This window comes from Diprion similis, chromosome 5, assembly GCF_021155765.1.
Source record: "Diprion similis isolate iyDipSimi1 chromosome 5, iyDipSimi1.1, whole genome shotgun sequence".
Classification (NCBI taxonomy): Eukaryota; Metazoa; Arthropoda; class Insecta; order Hymenoptera; family Diprionidae; genus Diprion; species Diprion similis.
This window is the reverse complement of record NC_060109.1, coordinates 347,238-373,063: the sequence shown is the minus strand read 5'-3', so window position 1 is coordinate 373,063 and position 25,826 is coordinate 347,238. Positions and strand designations below refer to the sequence as shown.

Sequence of the window (25,826 nt, the reverse complement as noted above, 5' to 3'; positions counted from 1 at the left end):
TGTTTACCATGCTAATGCATGGGGAGGGGGTGGCAGAGAAATGTCTTATCAAATATGCAGCCCCGCACTTCTCGGCTCTCCTCGGTAAGAACAGGGCGCTGAGGGCGCTAAGGGTGTTGCCAACAGACTTCCCGCAGCTTGTGCGCCTCTCCTTAGATATTACATCCGCGAACACATTTCCTTCGTCCCACGTCGAAACAACACAAACACACACGCAAACACGTGTCTCTATTGTAATACCAACTGTTACCCGACTACGCAGTAACACGCAGATGCATGTATAATGTAATACAACAAGATATATATGTATATACATATATAATATACGTATATATATATATATATATATATATATATATGCATGTTATCTCTCTGAGTTCTATTCTCGAATGATTACATCCCGCGAATGCATTCAACAGCAGCGGGAACACCGCGGAGAAAACTTTATACTTATTTACATTGTTGAGGAGAGTCGAGTCTCGAGTATAAGTTTATACTTGCAGATTTTATTGGGTGAAATTATTTCCTTACCGTTTTCAATGCAGGTGAAAATATTTTCTCCAACAATCTAAGATTCGTGTTGTTATGAATTACCTATAGGAGAAGATGATTGAACACATTTTTCAATACTTAGTTATCATTTTTTATTATTCTTTTTTATTTTATTTTTTTCTTCTTCTAACGTCATTTCAACGTTTCAAATAATAATTCACCATTTTACACGAGCATTTAGATGAGGTATGAAAATATTTTTTTCGAATGGAACTTTTTTTTTTTTTTTTTTTTTTTTCCCCCCATCGTCGATCATGGCGTTTTAAGAACAGATTTTATTAGTAATTTTATCTGAAATTTAACGATTACAACGTTAACATGAAATTGTTTATAATTTGATTTGTCAAAAACAGAGATAAAGAAGAAAAGAAAAGGAATAAGATTTTAAAACGTTTCAAATTTTTCAGCCAAGTGCTGATGTGTGTGCTCTTCATCTTTGAATTATAACCATAATGTATCACTTGTGAAAGCTTTTGCAAGCTTGCAAAGAGAGAGAGAGAGAGAGAGAGAGGGAGAGAGAGAGAGAGAGAGAGAGAGAGAGAAGCGTTTATTCATCCTGGGACATGTCCCCTTGGACGGGAAATATGAACAGTGCATATACAAAACAGTTTGCATGAATAACTTACAAGCTGAATAGTAAGAAAGCAAAGAAGTAAATGGAAATTAGCATTGAAACTAAGAAGTAGGAATAAGAGGAACAAAACTATAGATAAGCGAGTAGATAGACAAATATAGACGAATATAGGCTGCAGAAATGGAAAAATAAATAGTAATATATAGATATATGTATAAAGTGGATAAATAAAGAAGGGGAAGGAATTTTTTTTTTTTTCTCACTAGTCTTGTACGATAGTTTACTTTGAAAATTTATTTCGCGTCAAGTAATCGGAAATTTCGGGAAAATTTCAATGTTTCTGTAAAGAAGACAACGTGAACTTTGAGAAATATTATATTTTTTCATTTATCAACCATTATTTCATAGAGTGGATATGAACAAAAATCGTCAAACTTGACATAAATAATTTTCAACCTTAAATAACTTTTGAACCAGTAGATTTAGAAAAACAGTCATTTCTTTTTTTGGAAAAACCAACCTAATATATGTTTACATATATATGCTAGTAAAGTATCTAGTGCCTTTCCTCGCGACTCGATGAGTAGTTGATACGAAAGATGGAATAATAGAATAGGGGGAGGGGATAATAGAGGGGGGGGGGGGGGGGGGGGCTTAGCACTCGTGGGAGAATCGAGACAGTCGGCACAGAATCGGGTATTTGGTTTGCGGAATAGTCTCTGGAGGATCTTGGAACGAAACAGGCATTCCAGAATCGCGATGAGACGAGGCGACGTGTTTCATCTAAGACTTTTTTTCTACTTCTCATCACATTTGATTTGGTGACGTATAGGAAAAAATATTGGTTTCGGTCGAAAATCACTTTTTCCAATTTCAACGAATCTTCATGACGTTTTCGAAGCTGTAAGAATCGGGAAAAGAGTTTTTTTTTTGAAAAAATTCCGTTCGTCCAACAAAATCGACTCGTGGTGATGAGTAAAAAAAAAAAGTAGAGCGAAGAAACTGTTCTTCCGGCTTGCTTTCGTTCACTGTGTCAACTTTGTTTCACCAAAATTAGAATTCATCTGTTTTGCAAATCGATATCTTCCGACCACAATCCTGTGAGGAAAAAAAAATTGTTACCTAGTTTCCAAATATTTAACGAATTGCGATTTTTTAATATGATTGTGAAACGAATTTTAACTTTGTTTTCTGCGATTTTATACGTTATACCTTATATCAATATTACAGTTTTTTCCTTTTTTTTTTTTTTGTTTTTTTTACATACAATTTTAATTCGAAGATTTTTCAACACGATTCGAATACATAATGAATGATTTTTTTCCACATCTTACTGTTTTAATATGAATTCCAGAATTTTCCTTCAAAACCTTAATCATATTTCCAAGTATTCGACGAGATTGAGATGAAAGAAATTGAGACTGCAGCAAAAGTGATGAAAAAAATCTCGAAATACTCAGGTGCATGCATTATACATTATTACACTTTTTGTGTATATATATATATACGAGTATATATGCTCGCCGATATTAATAATGCAGGGTATTTTATTCATTCGCTATTCACCCTGTTTTCTTGAATATTTATTACGGCGATGGTATTTATATGAGGCTCGGCATAATGGGGGATGCAAAAACTGCGCGTTACCCTGCTGAAGAGATTTTCTAATTCGCTTGAAATATTTCTCCTCGAATATATTAAATCCGTATTTATTATCCTCTCCCGTGATCGATCTATACGTATCGCTTCTTTTACTCATTCATTTATTTATTTATCAGATATAAAACTTTCTTCTCAATATTATTATTAATATTACTATTGTTATTAGCATGATTGTCATGATTATTATTATCATTACTTAATCCGGTACACGAGTCGATATAATCAGATGATAAAAATTCAAATTAAAAAGATGAAAAAATTTCATGCTCAGAACGAAATATCAACAACAAAATAAAAAATATCCATGTAATTTTCTAACAACTCGAGGTTCACAGACGGAAGAAAGGAAAAGAATCGCGATCTGCTCCAGTCAATTTTATCTTCTTCTCGCTCTCCGATCCCGTTTCCTTCGTTTTTTTTTTTTTTTTTTTTTTTTTTCTTTTCCTTTTACTTTTCTCGCGCTATTTTCAACGTGATCGCTACGGTTTCGTTCCGATTTCCTTTTTTTTTTTTTTCCTCTCTATTTCTCTCGTTCTTTCTCTTTTCTTCGTTTTTCCCTCTCCTCTTTTTTTCTTACATATATTTTTCTTTATTTCTATTCGGTAGCTGAGCGAGAAATATCTGATATCTATAAACGTGTCTCCAATAGGCGAAGTTACAGCTGCAGCAAGATTTTTCGCACGCTTCGACGAATGTATATTACATTTATATCTATATACATGTTACATATATACATACAACATCTGAAAACGTACGTGAGCCGTTCTCGCGCAATTTCTACGTTAAAACGAGGAGAAAGCTGCTGCGCCGCTCTGCTGGATAGAATTTTCCACGTATGACCGCTTTCCGCAAACTCCTTGCGAAATTGCAATGCGGGATATATATATATATATATACGTGCGGTACAAACTACAACGAAAATTTTACATTTCATTCTCAAACTGCACTTGCGTTACATACACACACCATTACCACTACTACTACTACTACTACTACTACTACTATTACCACCATTAATACTATTTACTATTAGTACTATTTTCCCAACTGCAAAGCTCCGACGGCTTTGTTCCGCTGTTTACTTACCCTATTATAATTTACCACTTGCTTAATTCCATTTTATAAACCACACTTTGTGTACGAGTTATTATATTTTTCTGTAGGCGAGGGTAAATGGATGAGAAAAAAAAAAAAAAAAAAAAAGTCAAAATTCTATTATATTTAACAAACGAAATTAATTAGCAAGGATATGCGGGAAACGGGTGAGAGTTTCTGAAATTTACAAATTTTCACGGTCAGTAAACTTTTTCTCGTTATCGGCCTCATTTCAATTGGTGATGATTAGCCGATTTTTCAAATTCGCTTTGTTTTTCCCTTTTGCTATTTTTTCTGCCGGCTGTTTTTTTTTTTTTTTTCTACTTTTTCTACTTTCTTCATTTTCTCTCGGAACGACGATTTCTTTTTCCCACATCTCGATTCGAAGTTGCCTCGTGAAGCTGAAACATTTTCTCATTCAACAGTATTCATTATCCTTAACCTTCAATTATTCAAACTTGATGTGAAATTTTTACACTGGATTTATGCGAACAGTCCAATAATTATATCACTGTAACAATCGTTGGAGTCAAAGATAAAAATTCGCAACTTTAAAAGCCCGAATTTAAGTTTATTGTCCGGTCTTTTTATATTCCAATATGGTAATTACAAAGAAAAAAAATGGCTTTCGACTTCCCGTTCTTACGCGGTAGATTCCAAGTTCACAAAAAAAAATATACAACTCAAATTTCAAACTGAAAATTCGTGATTGGCGATTTAAAAACCCTCAGCTACCATATTACATGAAAATGTGACGATTTTTTTTCAATTTTAAATCATTATTATGGATCCAACATTACAAATTTTGGAAGTCTGAAATTGGATTCGCTATTCGTTGACCCCAAAGACCTCCGTCTACTGATTTCAACCATAATCAGAATTTTTTTACATTTTTGTCCATCATATATTGGGTTGCCATTTTGGATTCTGCAATCCGATTTCAGATTCGTCATTACCCACCCAACAAACCGACTATTTTTTCTAATTTCCATAAAACATAGATTACGCCAAATTTAAATTTTGCAAATATGAGCTTAAATTCGTGATTAGTGATCCGAAAAACCTTATACGTTACCAATTTTCATTCAAATCCATTCAACCATTCTCAATATATCGTCATTTTTATTTGATTTTTTAAGAATTCCATTATTTAAATAATAGAAAAAGTACCGAAGCGATCAAATCCAAAATCTAATCAGTTTCAAGTTCGGAAAATTCGCGTCGAATTAGACCAAAATCACTGGTATCATTGAAAACTCAACATTTCGGGAAAATCGAAACGATTTAAAAAACTAGTCGATATAAAAAGAAGAATTGCGAATATATTTCTTTCGCAGGGGAAAACTGCAATGGCGAAAAATCCAGTCGCGATGCATTGGCGGGTTACTTTATTACTCCTAGACATCGGGGTGGGAAAATTGGATTGTGACTTTCGTGCAAGCAGCCTCTGCACATCCCGGAGCTGAAGAGAATCTCTAGGCGCATGAAAGCAAGCACGAATCACTTGCAAGTCAGGCTTTGAAATCAAATCAGTGAGCCTCGAACCTGAAAATAGAAACCCGCTCAGCTACTTTCAAGTCTGCCCGAGCTTGATTACCTGATAACGTAGCTTTTATTATTAAACCAACGTACCTACAACTGTTGCCCCATAAAATAAAACTATATGTATATCCATCAAGAACTCGGAGCGAAGCGACGCTCTAACGTGCAAGCTTCGTAAAAGCTCGTCGTGAACTGGTCGACGAAGAAATTGCAAAATATTTCAAGTTTCCTAAGCACGACGTGTGTGTATGTGTGTGTTTTTTTCCTTTTTTTTTTTTGGTTTCCTTTACCCTTCGTACTCCGGAAATAAAGTTTCGATCTTAATCGAAATCCATCGATTTACAGATCGTTTCGTCCGTTTTTTTTTTTTTTTTTTTTTTTTTTTTTTCCCACAACTCTGGTACAATTTACGAACGAAAGGAAAGGGGAAAAAAAAGTAGAAGTAAAAAAAAAAAACACCAAAACGAAATTTCGACGTGATTAAATATATATGGCAAGGAGAAAATAATAAGATGTAGGAGAGAAAGAAAAATTCTTCCGATGATATTTTTTAAATGAAAAATCGTTGATTTCATCCCTGAGGAATGCTGCGACGGTCGCATACCGCGGCAGAGATAGTTGGGTAGAGAAAAACAGAAACAAAAACAAAAAAAAAAAACAAAGAAAATAGAAAAAAAAAACGGAAAAGAACTTTAGAATTTATTTTCCGAGGGCAATATTCTGCGGATTCACGGTACGTCGACGATTCGTTATATCCCGTTTGAATTTTAATTCGAACTTTGTAAGCGAGGTATGGTTCGCAATTTAAACGAACCAAGACACAATAAGGGATTCGGAGTACGGTTGACCATTGGAAGTGATCCCTTGGGCGTAATATTTACATATCCATATACATATACATGTATATAGACATAGTACGTGTGGAGAAAATTTATACACAGGGCGAAACGTTATTCGAGATTTTATACGGATCCTGCGGACGGAAAACGCGTCCCAAAGCACGTGGAACAAAAACGAAATTACGACATTCGGAATCACCGATCCGGCTCGAGTCGAATTTTTAACGCAATCCAACCGAGTCCTTAAACCTTTGAGTCGTGATCATAAGAATTCTCAGCACCTACTTTGCATCGATTTTTTTTTAGTATATTTAGATAACTTTTCAACACATTTCGTTACTGTTTTTTACTATTTCTGACGGTGCGTATAATAATGGAGCTTTTTTAATACTCGAGAGTAATTATTGCGATATGATGTAAATTGTTGTTGTTAGAAAGAAGATGATTGGAAAAATATTCGTCGAAATTTAAGGAAGACTTCATTTTTGAGAAGGCTATCCCTCTTCACGTGATTATGTTTTATATAATTTACGAGTTTTTGAGGTCGCTGATTATGAATCTGACATCGGATTTTGAAAATTCAAGATGATGAAGAGAAAATTTCAAATTCGATCGAGTCCGGAGCAAAAACTTCGTCCAGGGGTTTATCGGGTTGCTGATAACGAATTTGGAATCAGATTTCGAAAATTCAGTATCACGTATCCAATCAGCGACTCCGGAAACACCTGCGCAGAATTTTTTCGACGGATTCGATGAAAATTGAAATTTTTGTGCGCCATATTGAATTTTTGAAAACTTAATTTCAATAATCATCGGATACTATCTAATTGTTATAACACTCGGCTCGGCACAATAATGTGTGATTCAAAGTGTAGATTCGTACACCGACCGTAACTAAAATATTATCTGGAGAAATGGAGGCCCGTTAGAAAACTCGAAATGAAATTTGCGTTTCGAGACACATTTTCAGCCTCCAAGTAAAATTTCCACTATGTTTCATTACCGGCTAATTGTCTGTCAAAGAAACATTAGTGAGGAATTTTTAGCTTTCAACTAGCTGACAAAATATGATTTAGAGTTCCCGCGAAGTTTGCTATGTATCAAAAGCTCAAAGCTTTGTTTCAACTTCACAGAGATTTCCATCCCGGAACAATAATCCTCTGGAAAAAAAAAAAATTTGTTTTTCCGTGACTTTTCGCTAATTATAATCAGCGGAAATGATAAAAATTAACTCTGCTAATTGTCTCTTCATATCTGACGGGCAATTTGAACAGAAAACCCATTTTCTTCGGTACGATTCAACCGGTGCCTGAATTTTTCACTCGCACATCTGTTACGTACGCGTAAAATACAAGAGAAAAATATTACTCGCTTTTGCGAGTAGAAACGGCGGAGTATAAAGAACAAACAAACAGTAAAACGAGAGAAAATTTTGTGGAGCGATGGAGAGAAGAAAAAGAATGAAAAAAAATGGCAAAAAGAATATTGGGGAAAAGTGGCTACTCTATATATATATATATATATATATAGTAGCCACTTTTCCCCAATATTCTTTTTGCCATTTTTTTTCATTCTTTTTCTTATTTTTTTCTATTATATATATTTGCCATTTTTTTTCATTCTTTTTTTCATTTTTTTTCTATTATATATATATATATATATATATATATATATATATATATATATATATATATATATATATATATATATATATAAAATTCCGTGGATAGACAGAGTCTGTAGACAAACCTTGAAGCCTTTATGCTTTTTTCCGTTCGCATCGAATTCACCGGAGCTTTCAGAGCAGAGCTTGTCAAGCTTGGAAAAAATTACAAAACGAAAGAGTATCAAAAAGTAATATTGATCCGGAAAAATATGAATAAATAGTAACAAAAAGAGAGAAGAAAAAAAGCTGCAGGATAAAACTGAAAAAAAAAAAAAAAAAAAAAACTACAACAACAACATCAAATTTCCTAACGCCAGAGCTTTTGCTTCTGATGCTATGCCAGGTTGATAATAATGACGCACCCTGTGACGTAACGCTGGAGGTAAAATTTTGCGGGCAAGTGGCTGCTGCGGCCGTGACACCAACGCGGCGAGAAAGAAACTAGAGGTGAAAAAAATTTGCGGGAGAAAACGTGGCTGACGTAGCATGGGGCGAAATATCGGTGAATAAACAAAAAGTAGGGAAAATTGAACGTGGGAAAAAAGGGGAGGGTGGAAATTATACTGTGGAATTCATTGGGAAATTTATGGCGGAGTTAACGTTGAATTGAAAAATTTTCGTTGATTCAAGTATAATACAAAGAATTGAAGATATGCGATTTGAAATATTTTTCGCATTTTTTCGATATCATAAGTTTCAAATGAACAAAAATACTAAGGAGACGATTTTTTTCACTTACTATTGTTTTATAATCGTATTTCGAATTTGCCTTTTTTTTTCGTACATTCGGCAAAAATTTACAATAACGACAGAAATAAGAGAAATTTTTTCGTCATTTTTTACTAGCATTAGTCTGAAAATTTTATAGTTAGGATTTTAATTTATCCCTTTGATTCACAACTTTATTGTGCAGCTGTTACAACGACATGGTGTTCCACGGTTTTTGGGGTCACTGATTACGAATCTGAATATAGATTTAAAAAATTCAAGATGACGGATCTAACGTGTGGATGAAAAGTTTTTGTAGAGTTTTTCGGGTCGCTGATCGGATTCGCCATATTGACTTTCAAAATCTGGTTCCAGATTCGAAATTACGAACCCCAAAAACTCTTGAACGGAGTTATTCCTCCAGATTCGATTAAATTCAAAATTTTCGTCCGCCATATTGGATCCACCATCCTAGATTTTCAAAATTCCTTTTCAGATTTGTAATCAGTTACGTTGTATCGCAATAATTACTCTCGAGTATTGAAAACCTATTAGTATACTGTCAGAAATAGCAAAAAATCGCAAGGAAATATATCGAAAAGTTGTTTAAATATATAAAAAATGAATTACCAAACAGGTGGTAAGAATCGTTACCATTTCGACTCAAAGGGTTATTCGATTTTATCTTCCCGGTACTATTTTTATGCAGAATTAAATTTTTCTGACCCCCGTAGTGCATGGAAAAGAGTAAAAGTTTCCAAAATCTGATGAAATCACTTTCTAAACTCGAACCTCCCAGAATCAGACGATTTATAAAAAGTTGTAAGAAAAATGTCCAAGCTGTGGATGGGTCAAGGCGATCGAGTTAGAATAAGAAAGCGGAGCTTTATATTATATATAATACAAAGTTGTGAAAATCGTGTAAGGAAAAAAATGAGAAGAAGTAGAAGAAGAAGAAGAAGAAGAAGAAATACAAAAAGATAGTCGAAGAGTGCGGAAAGGAATTGAATAACTTTGGAATGGCTCGTGCGGCATCGAACTTTTCGCGAACATCAGACTGGAGGCTATCGCGACGAGTCGGGGATGCAAAAGAGTAGAAAGAAAATTTTTTAAAAAATAACGAGAGTGCAAAAATAGTATGATTTAAAAGTCGGACCGAAATAAGGGAGGAGGGAGGAAAATTGGAGAAATTCTTTCGCAGGTGGAAAAGCACGTGGCGTCCTTCGCGCGCACTTTCAACGAAAGCTCAAAGTTAAGGGATGAAAGTTTAAACAGCCGAAGCCTACGATCCAACCCTTGGAGGCAGAGGGGGAGGGAAAAGAGGGTCGGAAGTGGGAGCAGGCTGGCTGCTGGCTTCAGCCATGTTTTCTTTACTCACCTCAGGATGGCTTTGCATAGCTTTCGGTCTACGAAACACCCTCAAACTAACGCCTGCAGTCACTCTCCGGACCCCCGTCATATCGCTCTTCTTTCCCGCCGATCCGTTGGGCCTCATATTTTTTTACCGACTTATATGGAAATTCAATCATCCCCGCAGCTCTTTTATTCATCCTAAGCCATTCATCGAGGCCCTCGAACGAAATATCGAACCCCACCCCCCACCCCCCACTCCTCACCCTTTACTCATCGTTTTTCTACCGAACAAACTGCGATAGTCGCTTTTACCAGGATGACAAGTTGTTCGCCCTATTTATTTCCCCTCCCCTTCTTATCTCGCCACCTTTTGTTCACTTTGTTATTTAGTTATTTTTTTCTTTATCCCTCTCGATCTTTTTCCCACCGTTTTCCTTTATTTCGTCTCTGAGAATGAAATCGATACAAATTCCGAAAATTGTAAATTGCAGCTTTTTTTCTTGAATTCTAGGATTTCTATTCGTCTACAGTTTTTTAAAAATATTTTGTAATTGTTTAATTTACAGTCTTTTGTGGTATACCATATTTCGATTTTGTTTTTTCTCCTGACTTTTCATCGTTCCTTTATTTATGGACGAATTTATGCTACATGAGCTTATACGAAGTTCGAAATCTTTAAATCGTTCGTATTCTCAGATTTCTGACAATGTCTTGATTTTTGTGATTTGAAGTTTCAACGTTTTCGAGTTCGCACATAATTTTTCAATTCATCGTTATTCTTTGTCGAATATTGTCACTTTTGCACTTCAGAATATCTTGAATTCTTGATTTCCAAATATCCATCTTTCGTTCTGACAAATTCAGTGCCTTCTAGTGATCAAATCATGCGTACGTAAAGACACAAAAATCAATTTCCTTCCTTTCAAAATAACTCAAAATACGCGAAAGGAATGATACCATCAGAAATTTTAAAATTCAAATTGAAATTCATCTACTAAATAATCAAATCAAAACTATCAAGACATATTCTATTTTTCACTTTTAACTCATCGTTTTCCGCAATTTACAATTATTTACACAAAGTCCGTAGAGATGTTCCGATTATTGGAAATCATTAATGAATGAATAGAATAAATATTTCATGTTTTTATTAACTTTTATTTATTCTTTTTATCAGGGCTTTGCAACTGGCGCGTTGTTAACACGCGTATATGCAACGTAACTATACTTTGATTCATTAATTTTAATACATAAAACGACAATTGGATAAACGGCAGCTTTTATATCAACCTCGAAATTTCAATCGTATAATTGAGGACTGCCTCTTATCATTCAAAAGCCTTTTGCCATTCCGTGAAATTTTTTTACTAGAAATCCCTCACATTCTCGGTTTTATAAATTTAATTTTTTGATCATGTTTTTCGAAAAACTGTTCAGCAGAGGAAAGAATTCGGTTCTTTTTTTTTTGTTGTGTTGGCATTTAAAGATTAAACAGATTTTTTTCCTCACCACTTTCACAAAGTTGAAAATGCGGGGATCACCTTGCGGATAAATTTCGCGTGCGAATATGAAACCGAGTGCGGTTTGATCGACTTCTTTCTTCTCGCGATTGAATTTTCACGCTGATTATCTTCTCACTTTTCGTTTCGTCGGGCGAAGTCATTTCTATTATACCGTTTTCGGTATTCGCCAATTTTACGCGTCACTTCCAATATGAGATGAGTTAACAAGAGGAATTGAAAACTCGAGTAAGAGACACTCGGGCAGACGATTTTCCATTAACGCTTTCGAAATATCGTACATCGTGGAAAGTGGAAAGGCGGAAATTTCAAATTGCCTTTCCATGGTCCGAATATACGACATTAAATTGTTTGAATTCAATTGCTAATCCCGGTCGCTTGCGATTCGTCATGTTCAGACAACAAAGCCTTTGGCGAAAATGAAATTACAACTCCAAATCGAAATACATAGAAGGTCAGACTGTCCAACTTCTCACTTTTTAACTTCCTGCAAGCTTCTCAATTCCACCAATCTCGATATCACCGATTCACCTCAATTTCGCAATATCAAAAATAAATTTCACGGTTCGTATACGCACGGAGGAAAACTGGAAAATCTAGAAAACTCCGGGAATTTCTCACTCCAGGGAGAATTCAGGGAAACGTCAAGGAATTTCGAAATTACTGTCGATCTCGAGACAAAAAAATTGCACTTAAAATTTTGTTCCATCGCACCACTTACACATACATTCTATGTATATTACTTAATAACAATTATCCGTCTTTCGTTTTTTTCTTACGAAAAATCTCAAGCTGTTGTTTACAAATCGATAGTCAGATATTTACTGTTATATATAAAATTGTTATTAATCAGTAGAATATTTCTTGAAAAGAGGATACTACAAAAATTCTATCATCAGACTGGAATACTTATAAAAGTCGTAGAATTTTAGATTCAAAAAGCATTGGGACCCTGATTTTACAAATTAGACTAAATTTTCGTTACCGCATGAACGAGAATCGCAAATTCCGACACACTTTGAATTCCAAAATTTTCGAACTCCAAAGTTTTCTCAACCAAATCAATGAGAAATGAAAAGAACTTCTCTTATTGGCCTTTATTCCGTTATTATCGTTATGATTCTTTTTTCTTTTCGACTCCGTTATACAGGAACCTCGCGTAATTGGCGAACTCTTCAAGCTCAGCCAGAAACTTTTCTATAAGGCTAGACACACGGTCAACACGCTGGCTTTGTCTCGATAAGGGTCTCTCTCGCTCTCTCTTTTTCCATCCGCCTCCTTTTTCTCCGTCAAGTTGGCTTTTCTTCAACCCTGCAACCGCTCACTTCAAACTTAACGATGCCAATGGAGAACCAGGGGTCGACCTACCCCCGCCCTTCCCCCCCACACCTCTTCCTTTTCCCCCTTATCTTTCCACCGTGGCTGTCCAGCCTCGCTCGCCGTCACAAAGGCCTCGCCCGAGGGAATCACTTTCGAAAATAAAACCGGAAATATTGTTCCTGAGTACTTAAAGGAAATGGACACAAGGTGAGAAAGAGAGAGAGAGAGAGAGAGAGAGAGAGAGAGAGAGAGAGAGAGAGAGAGAAAAAAGAGGAAAATACTTAACGATTGTTTCAAGTTTGTAGAAGAGTAGCAATTTTCCAATCGATAGTAAATATTGCGAAACGTCTTTTGCATCGTTTCAAAAAGCTAAGCAATTGAACCAGTTTTAGTATATGAATGAAAAGAGAGGTTTTTTTTTTCCCCCCCGTAATTGTAGGCGATCAAATATTTCTCACGTTTGGACAAAAATCGATGTTTCGAAAGAAAAGAGAGAGAGAGAGAGAGAGAGAGAGAGAAAAAAAAAACAGGAAACGATTTTACTATCTGACTGTAAGATTTTCGCTATGTGTAATTAGAAGAATTACGAATTCTCGGGAAATAAGTAATAATAAAGTTTTTATGCGAAAAAAAAATTAGTGTTCGATGCGAAGCTTTTTACCATCTTTTAGCGAAGCATTTAAAAGTAATTGTACAAAAATTGAAGACGTGAGTTTACCGTCTAAACTTACGTTTGTTTATTGCAACGACAAGTTGGACGACTTTTCGGAGAGAAGAATTCTCTTTTTTCTTGTCTTTCCAAATACCTGATCTTGAAATCGGCTGATTCAATATCCACGATTTTTCCACCAAGTCTGGCGATTTAATACCTTTTCTAAGGTAAAAAATAAGTCTTACGGAGTTTTTATCACGGTATCTGTTTTACCGACCGTGCAGCGGTGTCTGGCTTTCGATTCCGAAATCCCCTTAATAAAAATAATCCCCACTTGCGCTTGAGTGTGTCTTGAAAATGTCTGATTCGATTTATTTATCACTGATCTATATCATTTCCGGTTGTTTTCAGGACTGACTGACAACGGGAGGCGGCATCCGGTCTTCCTTTTCGTCCACGGGGAGGGCTACGATTTTGGTAGCGGCAATCCGTACGACGGTAGCGTCTTGGCGAGCTACGCTGACCAGGTTGTGGTCACTATCAATTACCGTCTCGGCGTTCTGGGCTTTCTGAACGCCAACGTCGTCCCCCATCTCAAGGCTAGGGTGGCGAATTACGGTCTGATGGACCAGATAGCCGCCCTTCATTGGGTCCAGCAACACATCGAACTCTTCGGCGGTGATCCTGGCAACGTCACTTTGGTTGGACACGGAACGGGCGCGGCTTGCGTCAACTTTCTCGCCATCAGCCCCATGGTTATGTCAGGTAATTTATCTCCGCAACGAGCTTGACTCGCAATTTTTTTGGAATTTATTATATTTGCCAAAATCTTTAGCTTTTAATTATTCGGATTTGAATTTTATCATTTCAAATTCGGAAATCACCCAGCGGCAACGGGTTATTGTTCTAATATGTTGTACACACGTCATGCAATCTCATGTGATCTCAGATTATCTGAGGTATTCTTTTGTCATCTTTGTAATCTCTTTGTAATCATTGTAATCACATGGAAATCCGTGTAATCCTTACAGTCTTTTACTAATATTTGTAATTCTTGTAGTCTATTTGTCACGCTCGTAATCTCGTTGTAATCGGTGTAATCGTCGTGTAATCTTTACAGTCTTTTGCTGATATCTTTAATCTTCACCGTCACTAGAATCTTTGTAATCTTTACTGTCTCCGGAAAATTTGTAATTCTTCTTATCTCTTTGTCATCCTCGTAATCTTCTTGTGATACGTGTAATCTCATTGCAGTCCGTGTTATCTTCGTGTAATCCTTACAATACTTGTAATCATTAATCACGTGTAATACATTTAATAGTAGTCGGTATGCACAACTTTAATAAATATAGTGATTAACGCTTTGCGTGGTGATAATGTAATCGTATAAACCGAAAACTTAAAAATTTTACAAGAATCGATTGTGAAAATCAAAAAAGATAAAATCTTTCGTATCGGTTGTCACAATTTTTTTTTTCTTTCTTTCTCGCAAGTAAGTCAATAAAGCTACTTAAAATTTTATCGATTATCATTTTAGACACACTTTCGTCGGATCGTTGACATTTTTTAACAACCAAAGAGTCAAAGTTGTCAAATCGATCGAAGATTTCGAATAATCCAATTACTACGTGGAAATTTGTGATTCCGCATACACTGGTTAGAAATTATTTGCACCTTCTAGATTATACGGTTAAAAAAGTTGTCTCGAGAAACTTTGTCGGTGCGATACGTACATTTCTATATATACATATATATACATATATATATATATATATATATATATATATGTATGTATTAACTATATAAGCCTGAAGAAGTAGGAAAGTTTCGAAGTGAAATAGCTGCGCTGCACTTGCGTAATTATTACGAGTAAACAGAGAGAAAGAGATGCAAGCAGGATATGTAAGTTTGGCAGAGCGTAGGTAGATTGGTTAGACTTGAGTGCATTTTGACCTGATTAAATTTTCCTCACGTCCAAATTCTACTGTCCCATCTACCAGAAAACGGGTTCGGATAATTAACGAAACTTTATAATGCACTATTTATTAACTAAATCCGCACCGGGTTAACACTAGTTAACGAATTGTTGCCGACGACGAATCAACTAACTAATACTACGCCATCCGTGATACTGTCTGCATAATTTCGCCTATAAAATAATAACAGATATATATGTATATATATTGATTTTTTTTTTTTTTTCATTTCGTTAAATTTTGATAAATTAAATACCTACTAGCGACGCATAATTAATCTACATAATTCAACGCAGAGATGATATTGTTTATTTTCTTTTTTTTCTTCTCGAAAATTTCTTTTACACATTTTCTTTACCTTGTGCGAATCAGTTTTGTTTTTATTATTCATTTATTTATATATTGTGATTAATTTTTTTTTTTTTCGTTACACATTTTTCGGAACGTTTTTTTTTTTTCTCTCTTTTTGTACACAGATTACATGTATAGATATTTTGTAAATCGTTTACACGGGAATGCGGCTGTTTTCAATTTTCCTGAAGATACGACGAATGGTAGGGAAAAGTTCTGTCAAACATTTTCATCCCGGTGAAATTTGAGAGGGAATTTTCCTCTCCTTCGAATCGCTTTCTCCGTTTCATCGCGCGGCTCGTTTCTTTGAGGGGAGAAAATCTATAGCGAATGTTGGACTCGATTTTTATATTCACATTTACTAGAATTTTCACGTGTTTCCAGTAGGGTTGCAAAAATTCATCGATATTGATATAAATTTTTCTGAATTCAAACTGCTTGCTACACTTTTTTTACTCACACGTATAGATGGTTCGAATAACGTGAAATAAAAATTTTCAACACCAGTATCTTGAAAATTTTGAATTTTGGTTTCACCGTCCAACTTGAATCGTTTGAATATTATGAAAATTCTGTATTCTCATACGAATATATGTCCACACGCCATTGTCAAAACCTGAGCAGAATTACAAACGTAAAAAAAAAAAAAAAAAAAGAAACGAAAAGTGGAACAAAATAAATGTAAACATTGTCCGAATCCGAGTTTCTGCTACTCTCTGAATTTTCTCGTCCGTGTCAGTACGTTACAAGAGAAGGGTGAGCAGAGAAGTTTGAAACGTATAATATTTATGTATGTCACGGCAGTAAATCCCGAGGGAACGGGACATAACGACCACCTATGTAATGCATTATATATATAATGTAATATAGACATGTCTATGTATATATATATATATTTCATATTCATTTTTTATTATCTGTCTTTATTTTTTTCTTTCGTCTCTACTTGATCTTTTTGAAAAGTGTGACCAACGTAGTGTCAAGTATTTTATCGTTAATCGACGTTCACGAACATGTCGCCAAATATCAAAGTCCGCGTGTTTTAAGCGCAAAAAAGTGTTTGACAGTCCCATTCTATACACAATTCTGAACAAAAAGATTCGAATATATTTTTATTTCATGCAGAAATGAAAAAATGGCACGAAAACTGCGATTTAGTTGTTTTTCGGCCATTTCTTTATCGTTGCATAGAATGAAAATTTATTACAATCTTTTTGTTAAAAATTGTGTATTGAATGGGGCTGTCAAGTCCTTTTTGCGGCGTTAAAATCGAATAGGGCAGCCCCTTAAAGAGAATCAAGAACTGCTTAAGTATTTGCAACGAGGGTCTAATATTGCCGATACGTTGCCTCTTAATCTCTGCCGCCCTCCGAGGGGCGGGAATTTTTATTTCATCTTTATCGGGGGTGAGCGTGGCAACCGAGTCAACAAATTGGGTCACGGTCCCCGATAAAAACGTCCCTGAATGAAGGGGAGCTCCAAAACAGGGGCGAAAATGGAGGGGGAGAAGGGAAGAAGAAAAGTAAAAAGGCCAACGGGTGGCAAAAAATAGGCAATTAAGCGCCTCGCTATTTTTTCACTCCACCCGCGAAACTCGAACAATCTTTTCTCTCTCTCTCTATCTTTCTCTCCATTTCTTTCTTTCTTTCTCGGGATTCTCGTTTGCCCCACGTATCCACCTCATGTTTCATTAGCTTCCTGTCCACTCGACGCCTGGTGAAGACGGGGTAAGAAAAGCCTCTTTCTCGCCTTCCTCGAAGACGCATCGACGTGACTTTAACGAAATTTTTTTCCTTTTTTTGAATTCCTTCAAATTTCCTGGTATTCACTTTTTTAGGTTTTTGCTATCCTCTATTCGCACGTGAGACGGACGCGATTAATGAGACCAATGAGTTGTGTGTTTCATTTTGTAAAAGTGAACACTAATTTTTTAATAGATACAAAAAAATATACAATTTCTAACTTCTACTCTCTCTCTCTCTCTCTCTCTCTCTCTCATTCTCTCAAGTCTGCAGAACAGTTTTTGATAAACTGAATCCTCGCTATGATATCTGCGAATATATTTTCACTGCGGAACGTTCTGATTGAAAAAGTGTTGGAAATTTCTGGTCGAGAAAACGTTGCCAATAAAAAAGCTCCGTTCGGTTGAGTATAATCCGATCAATCGTCACGTTGGCTACTGCAGGCCGCTTGATTTTCAGGGGTTCATGAAACCAATTTAACCATTCGTCGACAAAAGGTCGACCGTCAGTTCAGGCGTTGAAATTTCTTCTTTCTTTTTTATTTTCTTTTTCTTTTTTTTTTTTTTTTTTCTTACTCTACAACGGTTCCATCGTCAAAGAAAAGACATTCGATATCTCTATTATACAATTCTCTATTTATTGATCTCACGTATGCGAAGAAGTAACGATTTCATTTCCAACCGTTGCTTCCAACCCTCTGCTTTCTCCAATTTCACGATAATTCGCAATCTACAATTTTTTTCAATTCACGAAGTCCATTGCCCATAGAAATAATTTGACATAGTCGAAAAAAGCACAAGCCAAAAAATTTCCGCGACTCGTATTTACCTAGTTCGAACACAGAGCTCTGCCGTTTTTGCATATTCTTGTAAAGGCGAAAAATTTTCAGCTCCTACTTGTCGAAAGATTTCATTGCGAATAATTCCGTTTGTAAAATCCTTTATAAAAGTCTCGCGAACGAACGAATTTTAATCATCTTTAATCGTACATCGGGAGTAAACTGTACTGTGCGTTTAAAAATCAATACTCAAAAGTTAGCTCAGCGTTGAAACTATAGATTTGAAAATAATTTCCTTCAGAAAGCTTGAGGCTTACAATGATGAGAAATCGTTGAGAATATTTTCTTTTATCTCAATTCCAAATTTGATTTCTATTAAAATCTGCCTTGACGAAGATTATTTGACGGCTAATTCGGATTCTTCGTCCAAGAATCCATGAGATCGGAAAAAAATCGATCGTGATCAACGCAGGGTTAATTTTCACAGAAAAAGAAAAAAGAAAATACACCGAATCAACGACGGATTAATTAAAGCTGCGTGAAATTTCGCACCGTTTACTTAACGGTGTAAAAACAAAGTCGATGATATCAGGCAGATAAAAACCGCATAACCGCGACTTCTGCCTTGCGTCGGTTTTGCTCACCGCAAACGTGAAACTAATTTGCACCGATCACGCGACCGGCCATTGCGCACCCTCGTTTGCTCATCCGTCGGACGTTCGTTCGTTCGTTTAATTTTCCACCTGGATCACGTGTCTGCTGCCAGAGTGTGCGAATTACCGCAGTTGGTGTCATTTGCTCTGCGGTTGCCGCGTTTAATACACATCCTGGTGAGTTGTTCGATGGTCTCGACTCCGTTGTTTTGCCCCACAAAATCGCCCCGAAATGCTCGCTTAACGAGAGCAACATCAGGGAGCAACAGACCCGTCTAGTTGACTGATGTAATTGATAAGGACAAGTTTACCCGACCCGAATTACCTGCGAGTAAATCCCCCTCCCCCCTCTCCTTGCCAACTAATGAAATTATCATCGGTTCTCTCTGCTGTTTCTGTTCCTCCATGTTGATTAACTCAATTCTTCTTCACACACTTCCTGGACACTTGATACAAAAACACTAGGTTTGCATTCGTTACTTCGGTTACCATCCATAATATCCTCTTTAAACCACACCACCCCCCCCCCCCCCCCCCCCTCCCCTTCCTGGCAATATTCTAACCGTTGGGCTACGCAGTCACCCTTTACCCTTTTCGTTAGGGGTGGTGGTGTGTTGTGATTTCGGTTATTATTAATTCGATATTACGGGAGAAATTTTATCCCGGGGGGTGGAGGGTTTTTGTCCCGGGAATTTTATCCTGAAGATTTTATTGGAGATATTTTGTCCGGGGACATTTTGAACGGCCAGCATTAATACTTCTGGTACGATAATGTCCGGGTTGCTGTTTTCGAAAAACTGTCAAGGCGATGTCATTTTTAACAGCGTTTAGCGACTCTCTTAGTCACGTGAAAAGCTGGTGACTACTCGGGTTCCGTGGTGGAGATTCTATGTTTTCTTTTCCTGTTTTACTGTATATCGAGTTGTAATACTCTCAATTTCAGAATTCTCTCTACTGGCAACGCCGAACGTGTCCAAACGACTTTCTTTGTTCAAAATCGCGTGTTTCTAACTCGTGCCACGGTATTCAGTGTTGATATTTTTTCCCCGGAATAATAACGCTTCGGATGTATAATTTAACCACCATGAATGTCCTATGAATTTTTATGCTGCACTTTATTTCTCCTTCTCTCCCTGTGCCAATTTCTTCTCACTTTCTATTCTCTGAATTATACACAACGCGAAGATACTCTTGCTGTCCCCTCCGATTCTCACGGTGACTATGACGACGAAAAACTCGCCCGCACGCACTTTCACCCCTCAAACATGGACTCGGAAATTTTATGCTTCGAACGCACTTTTCCTTCGTTATTTTCTTTCCCAATTTTTGTTTCGAGAAAAAAGATAGGAATTTCTTCGATGAAATCGTCTCGGAGAAATATACAGATTCAGTGACTCACTTCGTCGGAAGTCACGTTTCGTCAGAGTAACGGTGAAATCTAGAGACTCTGGAGAGAAAAAAAAAATTGATCGACGATAAGGATTCCTACAGAGAACGTTTAAAATTTTTTCCGAATGGTTCGTTTGATCACAAAATGTATAAAAGTATTCTCTAAATAAACCAACATTTTCTAAATTTTTTCACAGAGGCTTATTTCTCCTCGATATAAATTCAGACAAAGGACTTAACCACACTTGGATCTAATCGTTCCGAAAGAAAATAAAAAGAGAGAAAAGCAGAGACTTGGCTGACTGATTACTTGGCACAAGAACCGTTTTTACTCCAGATCGTTTTCCATTTCTATCAGGATTGCCGAGATACAGATGGCGTTGGCGATATTTGATGTCGAGAAGCACGTGCGGTGTGGCATTACAGACTAGAAAAGGGGGATGATCGGGGAGTAGGGGTTGGACGTCGTTGCAGATATTGCCGTTCTCTTTTCTTTACGTCTTCATCCGAGCGTCCGCAAATTCCATTCGAGGTATAAATATGTCATACCGTTGGACTGACGAGGACGCTTTGTAAAAATTCTCGAGGGTTTGAGGAAGCGTTAACTGAACCTCCCGAAACACGCGCAAGTTCTTGGAAAAACAAGGTGCTATAGGAACGTGGCGCCGGGAAGAGAGACGACGAGGGAATAAGAATATTACTTGACTTGCCGGAAAAAATGGTGACAGCGGGTGGGACGAGCTTCTGAAACTGCAGAGGGTGAAGGAGGCTTCAGCCTTGAACGTGACTTTCGTGGTCGTTGAGAATCCCGAAACTCTCGACCGTCTATGTACGCCGATTTTGAATGTGTTATCCGCGGCGTAACCTCGGCCTGACTTTTACCCCGTGTTCCAAGGAAGCACCGGGTCACTGCGAGGGCGAATGAGTCGGGAATTAAACTTTTTACCACCGGTTTGTGGACCTGGTTTATAATCCAATTAAGGAAATAACGGGCAACGTTACTCTCTGTTCATTCCCCAAGTCATCCTCGCCAACTTGGAGAATATCCGCACATAAGACCTCTGAATGACCGTTTAACCTACATAACGGCACGGTCCAAGACAAATTGATCATACCGCTGTGTGCCTCGTTTCTCAGATTTTGGATAAAAAGACCTTTTCTTTTCGAGGTTTATAGGGACTGGAATTGGATTCGGTTCTTGACTTTCTCTTTCCGGGAACAAAGCTTTGTACAAATGTTGACCAAACGTCGTCCACTCCAGAATGCGAAACGTCGATCAGCCTTCGTAGAATAACTTTAAGGTGCTTATAAAGACACGTTGTACACCTCGAAAATGCGGGGATGCAAAAATCCTATACCGCTCAAGCGATCAGAGTAAAACTTGGGCAGTTAATGCCTTATTTTGGCAAAAAGTGGAGCGACGATTTACTTTTTCAAAATTTTGAGAAAAATTTTACAGATTGGTTACCACTCACAGAAATTGGCCAAATTTTTACAGTTGCACTGAATGGATCGACCTATCCGGTATCATGCCACTCGGCGGTGATGAAACACTCATTTTGAGCCCAGTTCCATGAGATTTGATGGTGAAATGACGAAATGGCAGCTGATCTGGTTTTTGATTACGAAGTACACCGAAATCTCATTTTGGTGACATTTGTTACCGACATTACGCGCTTGCCGGTAATGTATGCGTGTAATGTCAGTAAAAAATTACCGACAAATGTCGCCAAAATGAGATTTCGGTGTTCTTCGTAATCGAAAACCAGATCAGCTGCCATTTCGTCATTTCACCATCAAATCTCATGGGACTGGGCTCAAAATGTGTGTTTCATCACCACCGAGTGGCATCATACCGAATAGATCGATCCATTCGATGTAACTGTGAAAATTTTTCCAATTCCTGTGGCTGCTAACCAATCTGTAAAATTTTTTTCCCAATTTCTAAAAAGTCAAAAGACGCTCCACTTTTTGCCAAAATCAGGCATTAATAGCCCAATTTTCACTCTGATCGCTTGAGTGGTATAGGAGTTTTGCTTCCCCGCATTTTCGAGGTGTACGACGCTTATTAAGCATAAGCACCTTAATTCCGTCGTCCCAATAATAATTCATGGGAGTAAAACATACGTACGTATCTCTACATACTGAACCGTATCGCATTCGGGGTCACGTTAAAGCTTGCAAACCTGTCTCGTCACAAAGGGCGAATTTGCATAGAGAATTTTCAGGGGGTGGTTCCGAAAGCTGAGTGAAGATTTCAGCAAAGCACACACCAAAAAGCGTGACAAGTCCGCCACTCGGCGTCTCAGTAACAAAGTATACATAAGCGAGTGTAAAGGGTTGACGGCTCAATTTTGGACATGCAAGGAGGGCAAACTCAGCGCTTAACCGAAAAGGGTCGAAGGGATGGAGGATAAGGAGGTTAAAGAAGGTGGAAGGTGGAATCGTGTGGTGGAGGCTAATCAAACACGCGACGCACGCCCTTCCAGGAAATATCATACACCAACCCACTGAGTCTCGTTGCGCGGTTCGTTTGCCGCACGTACCAACCCAGGACCCTATCTCATCACCTAAATCTCCTCATCCCACGGGCCGTGAGAGCCTCGACTGGAAATGTCTTCATTGTACCATCGAGGCAAAGGTCAGTTTAACGGCCGGTTAAAAGTCCGTAAAGACACGACTGATTACCTCAGTTTCAGCCGGAGATCGACACGTGCGGGGAAAAAAACGCGGATTTTTTTCTTTCCAAATCTCATGCTCACCCTCGGGAAGTCGAAATGGGACTTTGAGTAGCAATAAAAATGACAATGAAATTCCAAGATCATCCGGAGTTCCGGACTTGCTTCGGCCTTGCTTTTTACCCGCCTCAGGAACGACGAAACAGTTTTCTGGTTTGGCGCTACTACCACGTGACATCAAGGCTGACGCTACAATATAATAGACGCATAGCGACGAGGAAGGGGTGGATCGATTACTCGCAATCGGTTTGCACGTCAGTAACGTTCGACGTGAATGGCTGTTGACGGTTACGTCCTTTGCCACATGCAATTTACCAAGTTCGATTATCGAACCCGCAGCTATTCCGAGAGGTTCCATAATCATACGGCTTAGTATTTGGAGGACAATTATCCTCGAATGGGGGACAACCTCCTCGGGCCAATCGCCTTCTGTCGATTCAAAACCACCTTTGAACCCACCGCCGTGACATCGAGCGACTCCAGATCACTTTGTGGAAAGTCAATTCCACTCTAAGTATCTAACTCTGGTACAAATGATCTTACGGAATATATCTACTCAGCTTCCTTCCAGCCTCTCATGTCTTTCACAAAACATCTCTTTGTTCTTACGTCTCTTGTAATTTTATTTCCAGGACTCTTTAAGCGAGCCATACTACTCTCGGGAAGCGCATTGTCGTCTTGGGCCGTCGTCGAGGATCCGGCTTCATACGCCTTGAGGTTGGCGCGAGCTTGCAACTGCTCGGTGCCGGAGAATCTGGCCAAGGACAACGAGCTCATCGTCGACTGTTTGCGGGACGCCAGTCTCGACGAACTCCTGCAGGTTGACATACAGGCGCCAACCTTTCTCAGCGCCTTTGGACCCAGCGTAGATGGGGTCGTTATAAAGCCCGACTTCCAAAAGGACCTGTTATCCTACCTGGGCCCCGAGTTCCAAGGATTCGGGTGAGCGGATAGTCGGGATAAGAATGAAAGAGGAGAGAAAAAAAACTTTTCGAAAATTCTTCAGAAATGTTATTACACTGCAGAAGAACTTTTATCAAATTGTAGAGAGACTCATTTTTATCATCCAGTCGCAATGTTGTTCCATTCATGATCGTCATCACTGGCTAGATTAAAACTCCTGATGAGTTTACGGACGGTTTTTTTCCTCTACTCCTGATCTTTTTTTGGGACAGTGTTGCTCGTTCATACTTAACTTAAATCTGCATTTCAACTTCTCGTAGGCAAAAGCCAAAGCGGACTGAACACGGTGCTCCGATAACTAGCAACAGCAAGTACGATCTCCTGTTCGGTGTGACAACAAGCGAGGCGCTTTGGAGTTTCGCTGAAAAGGACGTCCAACAGGGTTTCGAGGGTGAGAAGAGGGATCGCATCATTAGAACGTACGTCAGAAACGCGTACACTTATCACCTGACCGAGATATTTTACACGGTGAGTGTCACTCTGTATAGTTTTCAATACATTCTTGCTCATCACGGAAAAAAATTTAATGTAGATTTTACATCTTTTATGGTAAATACATGGACAGCACTTTTCTGGAGTCAAATCGACGTATCAACTGTGAGTCTTACTATTGGTTTCGTAAATCTTGCCGCAATCACTGTAGATTTACTCGTAACTTCAAAAAATTGCTGTCCATATAGGTATTCACCGCAACAGATGTAAAGTCTAAAATATTTTTCTTTCCATGGATCATTGCATGGTTTCCAATACCAAGCGCAAAGTATCAACTGACCATTTCAAACATTGCAAAAACATACCGACTTCAGTAACGGTTCACTATAGCTATTTAAACGCGAGTGGATTCCACTCACAAGTCTGAAGATAAATCTTGACTTCAACGAGGTAATCACAAGCCTTCAGCCTCGTGGATGAAATCGGATGCAGACTGAAACAGAAACACTCGGGATATCCAAAGAGTGTCAAATTTCTTGAAATGTGATCACCATCGTCGTCACGGAGAGCTCAGGGGTGTATTTCAGCGAAAATCTTTTCGTTTTCATGTCTGAAGGTCGTTAACGAGTACACGGACTGGGAGAGGACGGTTCAGCATCCCGTGAACACGAGAGACGCCTGCGTCCAGGCGCTGAGCGACGCCCAATTTGTGGCACCGCTTGTTCAGACCGGAGACCTATTCACCCTGCGGCACTTGAAGAAGCCGAACAATCCTCACCTGGCGCCGGTTCCCGAGGACGAAAAGGAACCGATGCCGAAGACCTACTTCTACGTATTCGACTATCAACCGAAGGACGGAGACTATCCACAGGTAAGTTGATATGATATATATATATCGCAGAATCGGTTTTTTGGTGGCCACGTTATCATTTCCCGCTTTAATCCACTGACAACCTCGTTTTCGGGGTCAGAAAACCGAGGGGTTGGCCACCCTTCAAATCTGGTGTTGACCAGCCGATGATAATTGTTATTTTTTTTAATTTTTTGTCTGTTTTTTGTATTTTGTTTTCTCTTTTCCCCCAACATTCGGAGGGATTGAAATTGACGCACTTGTTTTCAGAGCTTACTTCTCAGGATTCAAGGACATATGTGTGTGTTGCATAATTGTTTGTAAAATTACATCCCCTTTCGATTTTGAATTAGACCCCGAAATCTCGCTTCGTGCGGGTTAATTGGGCTATTGATTTCCAGCCAGGCTAAAGGACGAGCTTGCCGAACGGACATATATAATAATCTAACCACCCACATGATCGCGCGTAAT

General features: G+C 38.0%; 1 protein-coding gene across 1 annotated transcript in view; it reads left to right on the top strand.

Annotated features, from left to right (window-relative positions):
• LOC124406297 (neuroligin-4, X-linked) overlaps positions 1-25,826 on the top strand; it is a 191,722-nt gene that overhangs the window by 90,828 nt on the left and 75,068 nt on the right. Inside the window, exons 3-6 of the mRNA XM_046881667.1 lie at positions 13,895-14,248; positions 23,743-24,052; positions 24,334-24,541; positions 25,122-25,376. Coding sequence (XP_046737623.1) covers positions 13,895-14,248; positions 23,743-24,052; positions 24,334-24,541; positions 25,122-25,376 — 1,127 coding nt within the window. The remainder of the gene's footprint in view (positions 1-13,894; positions 14,249-23,742; positions 24,053-24,333; positions 24,542-25,121; positions 25,377-25,826) is intronic.